General features: G+C 41.1%; 1 protein-coding gene across 1 annotated transcript in view; it reads right to left on the bottom strand.

Annotated features, from left to right (window-relative positions):
• SMCHD1 (structural maintenance of chromosomes flexible hinge domain containing 1) overlaps positions 1-15,888 on the bottom strand; it is a 165,034-nt gene that overhangs the window by 117,962 nt on the left and 31,184 nt on the right. The window contains exons 11-16 of the mRNA XM_084620188.1: positions 15,627-15,810; positions 13,399-13,596; positions 12,078-12,191; positions 3,193-3,299; positions 2,792-2,874; positions 2,524-2,637 (exon numbers count right to left, since the gene is read on the bottom strand). Coding sequence (XP_084476314.1) covers positions 2,524-2,637; positions 2,792-2,874; positions 3,193-3,299; positions 12,078-12,191; positions 13,399-13,596; positions 15,627-15,810 — 800 coding nt within the window. The remainder of the gene's footprint in view (positions 1-2,523; positions 2,638-2,791; positions 2,875-3,192; positions 3,300-12,077; positions 12,192-13,398; positions 13,597-15,626; positions 15,811-15,888) is intronic.

Genomic DNA, 15,888 nt, shown 5'->3' with positions numbered 1-15,888 from the left:
CCGTGGAGCCAGGTCAGGAGGCACGGGATATTAGGGGACAGTGTGGGGCACATGGGGCTGCTTGGAGGTCACAGACCAGGGTTCAGAAGGACTAGTCAGTGGGGGACAGACTGGGATGGGGGCTGAATGGGAGTGGGCATGCAGGGACACAAGTGGATGGGGGGAGGGGTTCAGGGACACACGGAGTCAGGGGCAGATGTGCCTGACTGAATGAGGGAGGCTAGCGTTAGGGAGCCTCCCCCATGCAAACCCTGGCTAACAATCCCCCCCAAAAAAACTTGTTCCATACTTCTCTCACCCACACCCAACAAGCTCTAAGTTCACACCTAGGCTCCTTCCCAGCAATTACTTCCCTCTCCCTCAGCTCCTCCATTACCCCTGACTCTCCCAAGCTTTTGCACTGCTTCTGAGGGGTGCAGAAAATGTGTGTCTGTATTATAGTTTAAATGAATTATTACTCAAAGTTCTGTATTAATATGCCTAATAATTAACCTATTTGTCAAAAAAAAATTTCCTGAATCTTTTTTGTTGTCTGTTTTGTTAGAGACACACTTGCTGACAGCTATTTTGAAATACATTACCAAAATAATTGAAACTTGTGTGATTTTATTGTGTTATTTTGACAAAATATGCAGAATTTTGCAGAATTTTTAAATACTATCTGCAGAAGTTTTAATTTTGAGGAGCAGAATTCCCCCAGGAGTAATATATTCAAAAAGAGAAGTTCAGTGGGAACACTTCACCTAAACACCACCGAGCATAGTAATTTCATAGTTTAGAAATGGAATAAATGTTGGGTCTATGAAGATCTTGAAGAGGTGTCAATGCTAAGATTTGTAGCAATCAACTCTGGCTCTTCTGTTGAGACTGAGTCTCTTATAGAAAGGCCTAGAATGGAGACCTCTCCCACCACTGTAAAAGCCCTCATGATTCCAGGCAGCATGGCTGAGAAAGGATATCAGGCCTAAGCTCTGGAGATATAGAGATAGACAGCGAGACTGGAAACCAATAAATGCTCTGGCATCTGTTCTGTCGTCATGGTCCCCTATGAGGAACATTCAGTATCTACTTTGAGGCAAGCCTCTTGCCTCAGGGATCAATGGTAGTTATAACACTTAGCCCAGATGGGGCACTGTGTTACCAGACAATTACATTATTTATGTCTGATTAACACAGTGAATGTGCAGAGAATTACAGAAAGTCTCCATCTTCACCCTGAAGTCTCTGCAGCTCATCCCAGAACTCCAGGACAACTCAGTCACAGTCTGTGGTCAATGTCTGGACTATTCTAAGAACTATGGGATACCTACCTAGAGAGTAGCAGATCTGCAGTTGTGTAACTAATACTGTGGGGAATGAGGCAAAACCATATTTTTTTAACATGAAAATCTCTGGCTAGTGTGAATGTATTGCACTGGTGGTGTTTACACCTACGCAATCCCACCAGTTCAACTCTCTAGCATAGACAGGATTTGGTAACAAATTTTACTCTTTTTACTATCCAAGGAAATAACTTACAAATTTTGGTGGATCTTACCATGTAACTAAGCTGGCAAAACTTGATTTTTACGGTTCCAGTTGTGGACAAATTTTCCAGGGCAGATTTCTATAAGACATGGCGATATTAAATCCATGTGTTATAGACATTTTTGTGTCTGCCATACACCCTGTTCTTCATGCTCAGTAAATAATGTCTTCCTAGATCATTACAGCCATTGTTCCTCACCAGAATGCTAAAGCCATCCATCATATCACATGTATGCTCAAGAATGATTTACATAGAGGCCGAAATGCTCATATCCTGTTACACTTTCAAATGCACATTAATCACATACTGTGTATTGCAAAATGTCATGCCATGAGTTAAAGAGATGTAGCATGTCCTTCAATACACTACATCCTGCTAGGAAAGGTCTCAACTCTTGGGCCAGAGACCATCAGTTTGTACATGTATATGTACAGCCCCTAGCACAATGGGATCCTGACTGGGATCTCTAGATTTTTTTGCAACACAGCATTAAACAAACAACAACTCTTTCATCTTTTTGTATAAGTAGCTCCCAGTTTCCTCTGCCACTTATACATTAAATGGATTTTAATGGTAATAAATCAATAGGGCATTATATAATAGATAAAACCAGAAGTCCATGAGTGAACTATAAGCCTTGTGTTCCCCCATACATACTGTTAATGTTAAAGATAACATTTACTCCACCTTACTATTCTCACATTCTAAATCCATATGACCTGAAATCCATATCACATCCACATATATAATGTAGCATTTAAAGTGCCATACTTAAAATATCAGGGCATTAAACATTTGGCATGGTGGCATCTGTCAGTTCCTTAAAACTTATAGCTTACCTAGTTTTGGAGAATCATTGTGCAGTTCCGACAAGATTTTGTCCTTATCTTAAATGTATATGGGGGTAACAAATTCTAAACTAGCTATACGTAGGCAACTTGCTTTATTAGTCTACAAAGGAATAATTTCTTAATCTTTCAGGGTTGTGTACTTACAGTGTAAAATAACTTTTAGTTCAACAAGCAGTTTCTTTGACCCTCCATGGCTTGTACCTGGAAGTTTTTGCATTGCCTCGCCTTTCTTATTCAATATTTCAATTCTTAATGCTCCTGTATATAAGGGAACAAAAGCGACTAGTTTTTAAAACACGCAATACACAAATTTGGTTGGTTCTTGTTCCCAAGATGTTCTCTTTTAAAGTTATAATGAATAATATGCAAAAAAAACATATTAAATTAAAATAGTACCTGGAAAGAAACATACCTATTGGTGTACCAGCAAGCTTGGTCTCATTTGGTAACAGCTCATCTCCTTCAGGCCATGTTACTGACAACCTATCAGGAAATCTAACAAAGAAACAAGATTTTTTTTTTCTCTAAGAAAGGAACAGTACACTTGATCTTTAGCAGCATATAACTGAAGTTTATACATAAGCACGTTTAGAAAGCAGGTTTTTGAAAATCATTCCCTCCATTCCTTACTTCCATACTATGCTCAGAATTCAGAAATCTTTGTTTCTACTACAGCAGTTGATGAGATTATCAAGAGTAATGGAGCTACATTCTAAATATTAGTGATTTTAATGATTTTGGAAGAAATACAAAAACCTGGAAAGTAGGGTCTTAGCAAGTAAAAACCTCTTCATTACAAAAAAGAGATCTTACCTTGCCATTTCATCTTCAATGTATTTTTTAACAACTTTTTCAGACATTGCTCTGTCAAGTTTTGAGATTGGAATAATTTTTATTTCATCATACAATGCTTGAGGTTCCTGAATAAATTAAATTCAAATATCAACATCTATGCTGTAACATGCAAAGAGTAGAATTATCACTTTATATAAAAAGGATCAGCAAAATAGTTATAGATATAATGCAATATCTTAAATAAGATTACGTGGTGATCCTGTAGGTGCTAGATTATGTTAAAAAAAATCATCTGAGGGCAGTGATACCATACAGTTACTCACAACTGTACAATAGTGTAATAATTGAAGTATACAATCTCTACTGTGATTGGCTGTTGCCTTTAGAACATCCATATGATCGCAATGAACATGAACATTTCAGCTTCTCAGGATTTCCTTCATATTAAATAGTCTTTAACCCAACTACATTTCAAACACTTATCAGACAATTCTGTAGATTGCTAATTTATGTTTGCAATAGTTGCATGATAGGCTAACAAATATCTCAATCTGCATTTATTCAGGCCAGTGTATGACCCAAATTACCCCCCATAAACTAGGCACAGCTATCCCCTAACTATGTAAAGGGGAAGGGGTAGGTCTATTATACATAAGCTCACCCCAACCCTGCTGGGAAAAAAAGCCACACAGTTAGGGAACTATTATAAAGATAACATGTTATTTACTATAATGTAACAGTTTTCATGAAGATTCTCTCCTCACCAATGGTGGGGGGGGGGGGGGAATTCTACTCCATAGAACAATCAAATCATGAGGTAGAAACGCCACAAGGGGAATTTTGTGGGGTTCCACTGCCCTTTCAAAGTTTTTGCATGCAGGGGCATCAACTGAGTGCTGGTTATTTATTAACTTGTAAAAACCAAAAAGCACCCTTCAAGTTATCTGTTTTTAAAGGTCTTTCTGTATATTTGTATTCAACTTAACTACATAAACACACTTTACACTTAAACTATAGCACACAAATCACAGACTCAGTGCTAAAATATACACACTATAATCATGCTATGTTAGGGATGATTTTTTTACCCAATGGAAAATTTTTTACCTATTGCTAGCAGAAGGGAATTATTGAGTAAGAAATTTTCCATTCTGCAGCCCAGTGTCTTCCAGAAGTCTGATGCATATGGGAAGCAACACTGAGTGAACAGGAGTAGGGAGGGATACAAAAGTGAACATAAGAAATAGGAAAGACCTCCCCCTCCCCCGCTTCTGAACTACTCAAATGGCCAGGTTACATCTGGACCATTGCCTGCAGTACCGTCCTGCTAAAGGAGGCCTCTGCAGAAACTGAAAGCCCATCTTATAGCATCCAATCGAGGTGTTAGTCAATGATCAAGTGGCTGCTCTGCACCACTTGAATGACATAATGACCTGTGAGGGTACCGTCACTTTTGTTTAGACTGTGTTTGCAGGGAGCGTACACAGTGCTCAGCCAGCCCTGAAAGCAACTCATATGCAGTCTAGTATGTCACCACAAACATGACTGCCATGTGACCTAATTGCTGTAGGCAGGTTCTGGCGGACGTTTGAGGCTGCCAGTGACTGCTGAGATAAGGTTGGTTATTTTCCTGAATCTGTGACTGGGCAACAGCACCCTGACCTTTGTGGAGTCAAGGTAGGCCCTAATGAATCCAGTTGTTGCACCGGGGTCAGTGTAGATTTCTGTATATTTATCTGCAAACCTAGTGTCTGGAACAGCTTGATGGTCGTCTGCACCATGTGTGTCACTTCTTCTCGAGTTGTGCCTTTCAGTAGACAATAGTCTAGGTACAGGAAGATCATCACTCCTCTTCTTTGTAAGTAGGCCACCACTACAGTGAGGGTTTTTGAAAAGACTCGAGGGGCAGCGGAAAGGCCAACGGTAGTACTCTGTATTGGTAATGGTTGACCCTTATTGTGAATCTTAAAAATTGTTTGTGTGCTGGATGTAGGGTAATATGAAAGGAAGCATCTTGGAGGCCGAGGGCTGAAAACCAGTCCCTCATGTCTAACGCTGGAATAATTGTGGCCAGTGTGACCATTCTGAATCTGTGATTCTGCAAAAATTTGTGAAGTTTCCAAAGATCTAAGATGGGCCTCCATCTGCCATTTTTCTTTTTTGATGAGAAAATAATGGGAGTAAAAACCCTTCCCTTTGTATTGAGTTGGAACTTGCTCCACGGCACCCAATTGTAGGAGATGGTTCACTTCCTGTTGTAAGAGGTGTTCATGAGAAGAGTCCCTGAAGAGGGACAGGGAAGGAGATAGGTAGGGGGTAAGAAGAGGAAGGGGATGGAGGGACAGCTCAGTGGTTTGAGCATTGGCCTGCTAAACCCAGGGTTGCGAGTTCAATCCTTGAGGGGGCCATTTAGGGATCTGGGGCAAAAATTGGGGATTGGTCCTGCTTTGAGTAGGGGGTTGGACTAGATGACCTCTTGAGGTCCCTTCCAACACTGATATTCTATTATAATCTCCAGTACCCATTGGTCCGTTGTTATTGCTGCCCAAGCACGGTAAACATGCGCAGGCGATGGCCAAAAGGTGGGGGTAGGAGTGTCTGGTAGAGCTGTATTGCAGGGGAAGTCGTTCAGACCCTCGACCAAGACTTCAACATTGTGGTTTGGTGGTAGATGGTTGTGAAGACATGGACTGAGTTTGAGGAGTCCTCCGTCTTTTTTAATTTATTTCTGTTGTGGTCGAATTGCCATTGTTGTGGGCTGTGGAAAGAAGTGTCTCTGCCCTTTTGGTATGGTTGGTATCAACGCTGTTTGTTAGGAGACGTGTATATGCCTAAGGTGCACAAGGTGGCCCTAGAGTCCTTCATAGAATGAAGAAAGTCGTCCATTTTTACAGAGAAGAGTTTCTCCCGGTCGAAGGGGAGACCTTCTGCCTTGAGTTGGAGCTCTTTGGAGACTACAGACGACTGCAAGCATGAAGCCCTGCGCATTGCAACTGCAGTTGTTCTCGCCGCAGTGACCACTACATCCATCGAGGCCTGTAGGGATGTGCTGGCAATTTGCTGTCCTTCCTTCAAGAGAGCACTGAACTGGGGACATTTTTCCTCCAGTAAGGCATCAAGGAATTCTTGCAGCTGACAATAATTGTCATAGTTGTACTTGGTTAAAAGGACAAAATAATTGGCTACCCAGAATTGGAGTGTAGCTGATGAGTATACTTTTCTGTCTAAGAGATCTAATCATTTATGTTCTTTGTCCTGTGGAGTGGACCAGAATTGGGGCTGTTTGTTGTGATAATTAGCAGCTTCCATCACAACAGAATTCAGTTGTGGATGAGAGAACAAAAAGTCCATCCCTTTAGCTGGGACAAAGTACTTCCTGTTGGGTCTTTTGCTGATAGGTGGTATGGTTGCGGGGGGGTCTGCCAACTATTCTCTGCTGGTTCCAGAGCATCTATGGCATCGTTTATTGGTAGTGTGATTTTGGATGTAATGGACATCTGTAAAACTTACCGTAGCTTGTGCTGGTTTTCTTGCACTTCTTCTAGGGGGATGTCTTGGCTGGTGGCTACTCTTTCAAAGAGTTCCTGAAATTGTTTCAGGTTGTCAACTGTGCTTGGAGGCAGTGAAAAGACTGCCTTGTCAGTGGAGGATGATGAGTTGTGGGCTGGGGAAATGTCTGCATTGACCGAACCTTCTTATCTACCATGTCCTCCGGTGCCTTCTGACGTCTCCCTGCTTGGGGAAGGTGGAGAACAAATTTCCCTTCCAGCTGGGGTCGAGGGCCTACTGCTGTGAGCCCTATACGCCACCCAGGGGTCCCACTGCATGGGAAAAGGCATCGTTGGACACATCCAGGGTTGCCTGTACCATTGTTGCATCTCGCGAGGTTGGCGAGATTTGGTCCTAAAAGCTTCCCATGGTGGTCTTTGGGTGAAAAGTGTTGGGAGGAGAAGTGTCTCCTATGTAATTCCTCCTGTTCATCATTGGAAATGGGCTAGAGAGCCGGAGAAGTAAACAACAACTCAGTTATTTGGCCCCGAGATCCCTTGTTACCAAGCAAGGGTGACCGCGGCACTGAGGAGACCACTATGTCCTTGTGCTGTGGAAACTACTGCGTAGCCGCTTGTTTGTGTGGTGGTGGTGCCGCTGGTGCAGATGCAGTCAGTGCCTTTGTCAAGATGGTTGGTGCCATTCTCAGCTTGTCCCACCAGTGCCGACGACTGAGTCGGTGCTGGTGGCGGCAGCATTGCCTGTAGTACCGCTCTTGGTGCTGACTCCCGAACTGGAGTGGTTGGTGCCGTGGAGGAGGAGCATCTTGACTCCATTGCAGAGCAGCGGGGCTCAGCAGATGTCCACAGAGGAATGGTGCCAGAGGTGCCTGGAGCCTCAAAGGTGCTCACTCTATCTGAGCTCGACACCGAGGATGGTAATCTCGCCGGGGACCTCTTCTTTCTCCGAGTGTCCCTATTAGGGGAGGTTGCAGCTCGCTTCCTGGATGATTTGGAAGACTGAGCACGCCCATTAGCAGAGGTTTTGCTCGGGTAATCATCTGTTGATGTCAATTTTTGTCCCTGAGGAGGAGGCTGAAGGGACTTTTCCATAAAAATCTTGAAGCGGAGATCTCGATCACGCCTTGCCCTGGCTTTAAGGTTGCTACAATGGGCACATTTTTGAGGGATATGGGTCATCCCCAAACAATGGATATGAGTGGCCATCTGAGAGGGACATCACCTCATGACAAGAGTCACATAGTTTAAACCCAGACAAGCTGCGCATTATGGCCGTTAAAGTTTCCCAACGGGGAAAGAATGGGAAAAATAACAAAAGAAAATACCTATAAAAACTTTTTTTTTTTTTTTGAAAAGAACAATAACTAAGCAAACTAGACCTTACTAAGCTACTGCTAATCTAACTATTTCTATTGAGAGAAAAAGAAAGACAGCACGGCCACTGAGCTCCGTCTGCAGCCAAGGACAGTTGAGAATGAACTGAATGTGTCAGGTCGTGCGTGTGCTACATGAGGTGCCAACAGCACTGCAAGATGACTATTGCGCATGCACGCCCCGACCAAGCACTGCTACTGAAAATCTCCGATCTGCGGCGCAGGGACGCACCAACACCCAAAGTGGAGCACTCATAGGGACACTACTCAAAAGGAGAGCACAGACCCATCTCCTTGTGGATTCCATATGCTTGATATAAGTCTTTAGTGCTCTTTTGATATCTAGGGTGTGCCACTGCTTCTCATTTGACAACTATGAACTCCAAGAGCTTGATGCCATGGTTCCATTCTCTGAAATTCCAGATCTGTTATCTAGTTCTGGGTCCCCGGAGCATTCCCCATCCCCTCAGAATGGTGTCTGTTATGAGAAGCTGCAGGCCTGGAAGGCATATGGGAAGACCCCTGTGGACATTCTCTGGAACTACAGCACCTGATTGGGAAACTATTTGGTCTTGTATTTGCTACAAAGAATGGTCCCATACTCTCGGAAGAAAAGCTTGAAAACACCTGATATGACCTCACCCATGGGGAGACCCATATGTGCAAGACCTGAAGGCACAGTGGCTATAGACACTGAGCTATGGTTGGCATTGTACATTTCTCCAGCAGAGATATCAGATCCTGGATCTTCAGGAATCTGCCTAGTGATGGGTATATCTTTAAAAGCGGCAAAGAGTCCTGTGGCACCTTATAGACTAACAGACGTATTGGAGCATAAGCCTTCGTGGATGAATACCCACTTCGTCGGATGCATCATGCTAATGCTCCAAGCTTATGCTCCAATACGTCTGTTAGTCTATAGAGTGCCACAGGACTCTTTGCCACTTTTACAGATCCAGACTAACATGGCTATCCTTCCGATACTGGGTACATCTTTGTCACTGACGCATCTATGTCCACTCCCAGTCGAATTATGTTTGTTGAGGGAATAAGCGGGCTTTTCCTGGTATTACTGCAAAGCCACGTGCTTGAAGGCAATCCAGGGTCTGGGTTGTGGGACTGCATGCTGTGGCCTATGAGCCATGCTTTGCTGTGACTACAATTCGCTACTTACGAATCTGGGTGTCGAGGGTGGATCAGAAAGAAGAGTCTGTCACGCTGAGGATTTTGTTAGTTTGAAGGAAAACTGATCTAGGTTTGCTTAGAAGCTTCTACTCCAGGTTTCTTCCCCCCCGACAGGGTAACAATCCTTTCTTGGATATTTTTGGTGTTGGTAGCAACCAACGGATTGCTGTGCTGGATTTCAGAGAGAGGGCTAAAGCTTCTCTGCAGTCTCAGCTAGTAATTTCTGTTTCCTCCAATAGCTCCTCACCTGTAAGTCTGCATGCACAAGGAATCTATTTAGGATGAGCGATAACTATTCATGGGTGTAATATGACATCCTTGTAGTTACCATGTTAGAATCCATTGCTCATCACAAATCACACCAAGGATTTGACCAAGACCAGGACCGAGATGTCTCACTCCAAGCAATGATCATACCACTAGAAGATGAGCAGTTTGTTTACCATGAAACAAACTTTCCCACTAAATATATGAAAAACCTTTGGTCTGAATACTTATAGCTGAGCCTTTGAAATTATTGCACTGTGACTCTTAGTCTTTGAAGGAAGTCCCCTTCTGAAGGTACGGCTTGTTGTTACACACACACACACACACACACACACACTCTCTCTCTCTCTCTCTTTAGTTTAATCAGGTGTCCTCATTTGGATCTTATGCCCTCAAAAGAGGCATTAACAGGAAAATATGTATTAACAATACTTGAAAGGAAAGATATTTTATTAATATTAAGTTCCCTGCAGGCCACTGACTGGCATCCTGTCTTGGAAAAGTCCTGTAGGTTTTTTGTTTTTCTTTCTTTCTTTCTTTCTTTGTTTTGCACGTGTGATACTTCTTCCCCTGGCTATTTACAGGAGGGAGACAGTATAATTCATCTTGGTCAGGAGATCACACAACAGAAATGGGGTACTGGCACACATGAGTCAATTGTGAAAATAGCTTGTTAGCTGTCCCCAGGACCTGAAAGGCTGCCTGACTGCTCCTGCAAGTAAGTATAGTAGAAGCCACCTAGTACCACTTGGAGCTTTACTCAGGAAATCAGGACCGTTTTGAACATGGAAAGGGATTTCTCACTTACCCCTCTGTAATCCCATGAAGGTGCAAGCTCCGTGGGGAGTGGAATCCTCAAGCACCTCTGTTCTGGTCACAGATTGCCTGAGACTCTCAAGGCTCTATATGGAGACAGCCTGGGGAGTAAGGGAGGGAAGAAGCGAGACCTTTCCCAGGCAAAGCAAGAATTTGTAGCTGATGATCAGAAGGCACAATTCCCGTTCTTGTGCTGCCTCAAATCTGAAGCCCTTTTCCTGGCAGAGTGAGGGCCTTTTGGTTGAAAGCCAGATGGGCACAATTTCAGTTAACCTGCTGCCTGAGGCATAGCAGCCCAGGAGGCACTGGCTTCTCTGTATCCCCACACATTACGGGGGGTGGTAGTGGTGGTGACCATGATACAGAGCACTGAGACAGAAACTCTCTGAAGGAGATAATCACCCACAAACACTGTCTCAGGAGGAGAAGGCAAAGAAGGGGTTTAACGCCTGATTTTCACTTGCCTATTCACAATAGTAATCACTGTCTTGTGAAAGACACACTTACTTTTGCCTTTTTGGACCCAGAATCTCTGGTTTACACAGAACTTACTTCAGAGTATCATGAGAAACCCCTGATTCATGGTGCAAGGAAGGGGAGCTGTATAGGAGCCCTGCTTCTCTCCTCGGGAATTTAGGACTCACTTTAGGACTTGTGGGGGAACCAGTAGCTTGGAAGGGGTCTTATCTTTATGGTCCTTTGGTGCCCCAGGACTCAACCCCTTGGTCAGCTGGACAAAGTCCTCTTCATCATCAGTGCCTCTTCTTGCTCTGCTCTGTCTTTCCTGATTGGTTTTTCCACAGTGAAGTCATGGGTGCTATGGGGGGTAGGAGACCCAATATGCCAGTCAACTCAGAGCCCTGTGCCCTCAGACAGAGAGGGTTGGCTGACTGCAGGCTGGGCATTTTTTACCTTCTGTCAAGACAGAGAAAGCTGCCTCAAACACTGAGCACATCTTGGATTTCACTTAATGCTTGCATGGCTGCTCTACCACACCTGAAAGGGGGCAAAAAAGCTCAGCAGAGAGGCACTGCAACAGAGGCTCTGGATGGCTGTGACCACAGAACTGCTCAAATCCCAGACCAGGAGGAAGCGAAAAGGCTTGAAAACAAATAAAAACAATTTAAATACCCACAAAACAGCCCAAAATAACAAATCCAAAAGAAAAGGAAGGGAGCAAAGTGAACCACCACTTGGCAGCTGTTGCAAAAGGCAGAAGATCTGGCAGCAACCAGAAGAAGGGAGCATGGTTAGCACAGACTGAGCCACAGCTTTGAACTGCCTCCAGAATCTTCAGAGAGGAGGAGAATATATAGCCCATACATGTCAGAGCTGTGGGAGAGACTGCTAACAGAAGAGAAATGATCAGGTAAGAAATTTTCCACTCTCAATTCTAACACAGCATGATTAGAATATACATGTGTATTTGTGGTTGACGCTGGGTAGCAGAATTTAAATACATAAAACGCAGCAACTGTGCTAAGTGCCAACTGAGATACTGCACAGCCAAATCAAATTTAAATTAACTAGACCATTTCAATGAACACACCTCCATAATGTGAACTATGGAGATTTATACTAAAACTCTGAACTGCTTAACAAACCTCCAAAAAGTAAAATATCTAGCATGACTGAACCTTAAGTTTTTAGATAGAAAAAAAAGGATAAAAAAATCTAATCTCAGGATCAAATAAAGAGTTTCAAAATGGAATAAGTTTCAGCGTTTGTACAATTTGCTTTACAGCTTACTTACGAGAGCGAGTTGAACCTCTCCTCCTGTAGCATACACATCCCCATCATGATCTCCATATAGAAAAAATTTCAGGATACTTCCATAAAATATTGGAAGAGTTTTAATTGTTTTCACCTAAAAGAGAAAAGACAACTCAGTCATTATCATAAACCTTAATATGGATGAGTTCCTGACACATGTGGTTCAACTATACAGAAGTTACACATTAAAATTGACATTTGTGCTTCAGCCACCTTCCAATTATTCTGCTTGCATGTATAAATCAAACAATAAACCTTTCTGAAGTTAGACATTCCTCATCCAGGTTTTAGTTTGCAGTAGAGAAGCTCTCCTTAAAACACAAACTCCCTGCTTTAAATTAGTGTGGCCTCCAGCATATGCAGCCAGGAACTTTCGCTCAGAGCTCCTCCCCAGACAAATCACAGGATGATACAGTCTGTCCATAGTTAAGGTTGTAATCAGGTTCCATTATAAGACTTATTTTATATCCATCTTGTAACTTGGGTTAAAAGAAATAGCGTGGACTAAAATTTCCAGGTTTATAATAAAGGCTAATGGAGAATTTTTCTGTAAAGCATGGAGCAAACTGGTCAAATTGAGTTACAGAATATTAAAAAAATTAATCTGATTTGAAATTAACATGTGTCCTAAACTAAGTCATCTTGTTACTACCTTCACATTTTTCACAGCTACATTTATTTGAAATCTTGCACATGAACTACAACTGAAGAAAATGGGCCAATTTTATCCTTTTCTAATAATTTTGTTGTCGTAGAACAAAGAACTCTTAGTTTCAGAAGAGAATATAAGGACCTGTCTACACTGTGCCACAGTGTGGACCATGGGGTGTGAATTGATTCACGTGGTTAACTGCTGCTGGAGTGAACTAAAAGGTAGCATAGCATTAACATAGCATAGTCCCAAACAGGACTACTTTAATGCACTCCAGCAAGGTTCACATGGGCCAATGAGTGTGCAACACACTAATGTGCACTAAAAGTTACACACCTCTGGTGCAGACAAGTTTGTAGTGATATGCGCTTTACAAAGGAAACACGACAGTATATTTATAAAGTTTATGTAGGTTGCAAAGTTAAGGAGAAACAGGAATCCTGAAGATTACTTCTAAATTCTGATATTTAACTTTTTAGAGCTTGACTGCAATCTTCACATTTTCTTTTAAATGTGATTTTTGTACAGAAAATTATAATCTGTTGATCTAACTAGTATCATACTTGCCTTATTTACTGTAAATATTCTATATAACATGTATCAATTTTTAACTTTAAACAGTGCCAACATTATCAAGCAATTAACTTACCAACTGTCCAGTTCTGTAAGTTTTCCCATCCCACTCTATTGCAGAATATGTAGCCCAAGGACTTTGCATTCTTTTGGAGGTCAAGTCAGTACGTGTAATTATTTCTTTAAACAGTGTGAATTTTATCTGTTTATCATATTTCTCATGGCAGTCTTTGAGCCACAAAGCAAATTCTCTGTCAATTTTCATTCGCTGCTCCTGTGAAGAGTTTTAGTAGATGCATTACAAAATGTAAATCTGAGTTTCATAGGTGTGAATAAACAACTTAAAGTTAATGGTTGTTCTCAGTGATACTGTAGTCAAAAGTTATTTTTAAAGAGCGTTGAAAAACTATCGCATTCTAAGACAGACTTATTTTAACCCAATAACTGCTTAAAATAGCCTTACTTACTGATATATTGAGTTAATTTTCAAAATGTTGCTTACTACAAATAAGAGGTTATCTTCTTAAGAAAAAAGTCTCTCTCTCACTGTATACCTAGTTACATCCATATAATAAAAACTAGGTATAGCAGAAGACATAGAAATCACTTTTTTATTCTTCAAAACAAAAAAACTAGGGCTGTAAAGTGATTAAAAAAATTAATTGCGATTAATCGCACGATTAATTGTGCTCTCAAATAATAACAGAATACCATTTAAATATTTTTGGAAGCTTTTCTATGTTTTAAAATATATCGATTTCAATTACAACACAGAATACAAGGTGTACAGTTTTCAGAGTAGCAGCCATGTTAGTGTGTATTCGCAAAAAGAAAAGGAGTACCTGTGGCACCTTAGAGACTAACAAATTTATTTGAGCATAAGCTTTCATGTACAGTGCCACTTTTTTTTATTACAAATATTTGCACTGTAAAAAACAAAAAATAGTATTTTTCAGTTCACCTAATACAAATACCATAGTACAAGCTCTTTATCATGAAAGTTGAACTTACAAATGTGGAATTATGTACAAAAAATAACTGCATTCAAAAATAAAACAATGTAAAACTTTAAGGCCTACAAGTCCACTCAGTCCTACTTCTTGTTCAACCAATCGCTCAGACAAACAAGTTTGTTTACATTTGCAAAAGATAATGCTGCCTGCTTCTTATTTACAATGTCACCTGAATGTGAGAACAGGCATTTACAAGGCACTGTTGTAGCTGGCGTCACAAGATATTTACGTGCCAAATGTGCTATAGATGAATATGTCCCTTTATGCTTCAACCATCATTCAGAAATGCGTCCATGCTGATGATGGATTCTGCTCAATAACGACCCAAAGCAGTGCGGACCAATGCATGCTCATTTTCATCATCTGAGTCAGATGCCACCAGCAGAAGGTTGATTTTCCTTTTTGGTGTTTCGGGTTCTGTAGTTTCTGCATCACAATGTTGCTCTTTTAAGAATTCTGAAAGCATGCTTCACACCTTATCCCTCTCAGATTTTGGAAGGCACTTCAGATTCTTACACCTTGGGTTGAGTGCTGCAGCTATCTTTAGAACGCCTGTTCTTGCTTTCAGGAAATATTGTAAATAAGAAGTGGACAGCATTATCTCCCGCAAATGTAAACAAACTTGTTTCTCTTAGCAATTGGCTGAACAAGGAGGAGGACTGAGTGGACTTGCAGGTTCTAAAGTTTTACATTGTTTTGTTACGGAGTGCAGTTATGTAAAAAAAAATATACATTTGTAAGTTGCACTTTTACGATAAAGGGATTGCATACAGTACTTGTATTAGGTGAATTGAAAAATACAATTTCTTTTGTTTGTCATTTTTACAGTGCAAATATTTGTAATTGAAAGTAATATAAAGTTAGCACTGTACACTTTGTATTCTGTGTTGTAACTGAAATCAATATATTTAAAAATGTAGAAAAACATCCAAAAATATTTAATAAATTTCAACTGGTATTCATTCTATTGTTTAATCGCGATTAATTTTTTTTAGTTAATCACATGAGTTAATCACATAAGTTAACTGTGATTAATTGACAGCCCTAAAAAAACCCCAAGGTTTGTGCTCATTTTTGAGTTTTAAAAAGGCTCAGCTTTAAGGGCTACTTATACTGATATGGATTACTATTGCAAAGTGCTATGCAAGTTTCCACAGTGACTTGTCACTGGAAACAGTGCAAAAATTTAGTAATGTGGACAAATGAGCACTAAGAAGTGGGATGAGACTTCCTAAATCACATTCATTGAATTATGGCAAGCAGAAGTACAAATTAAGATTAAAAGCAGCACCTGTCCATTGAAGACCCTTGTAAAAAGAGTGTTTTTGTCTTTTAACTTCAGTTCCAGGTCCATAAAAGTAAGCTTGTTTGTGCTGACCTGAAACTTATCATTGGTAAATAATGCACCAGAAATTCGATTGTAGCATTCAATTGGTGCAAGTCCTCTCTTCTTGGGAGGAGCACACCAGTCAAAGCTTAAGACAAAAAAGTAGAATAATTAGAAACTTAATTTTTTAAAAAGCAGTAAAAATGTTTAAATTGTAGACCTGGAA

The sequence above is a fragment of the Lepidochelys olivacea genome (genome assembly GCF_965140295.1).
Source record: "Lepidochelys olivacea isolate rLepOli2 genome assembly, chromosome: 2".
NCBI classification, from domain to species: domain Eukaryota; kingdom Metazoa; phylum Chordata; order Testudines; family Cheloniidae; genus Lepidochelys; species Lepidochelys olivacea.
This window is presented reverse-complemented; position numbering and strand designations above follow the sequence as displayed.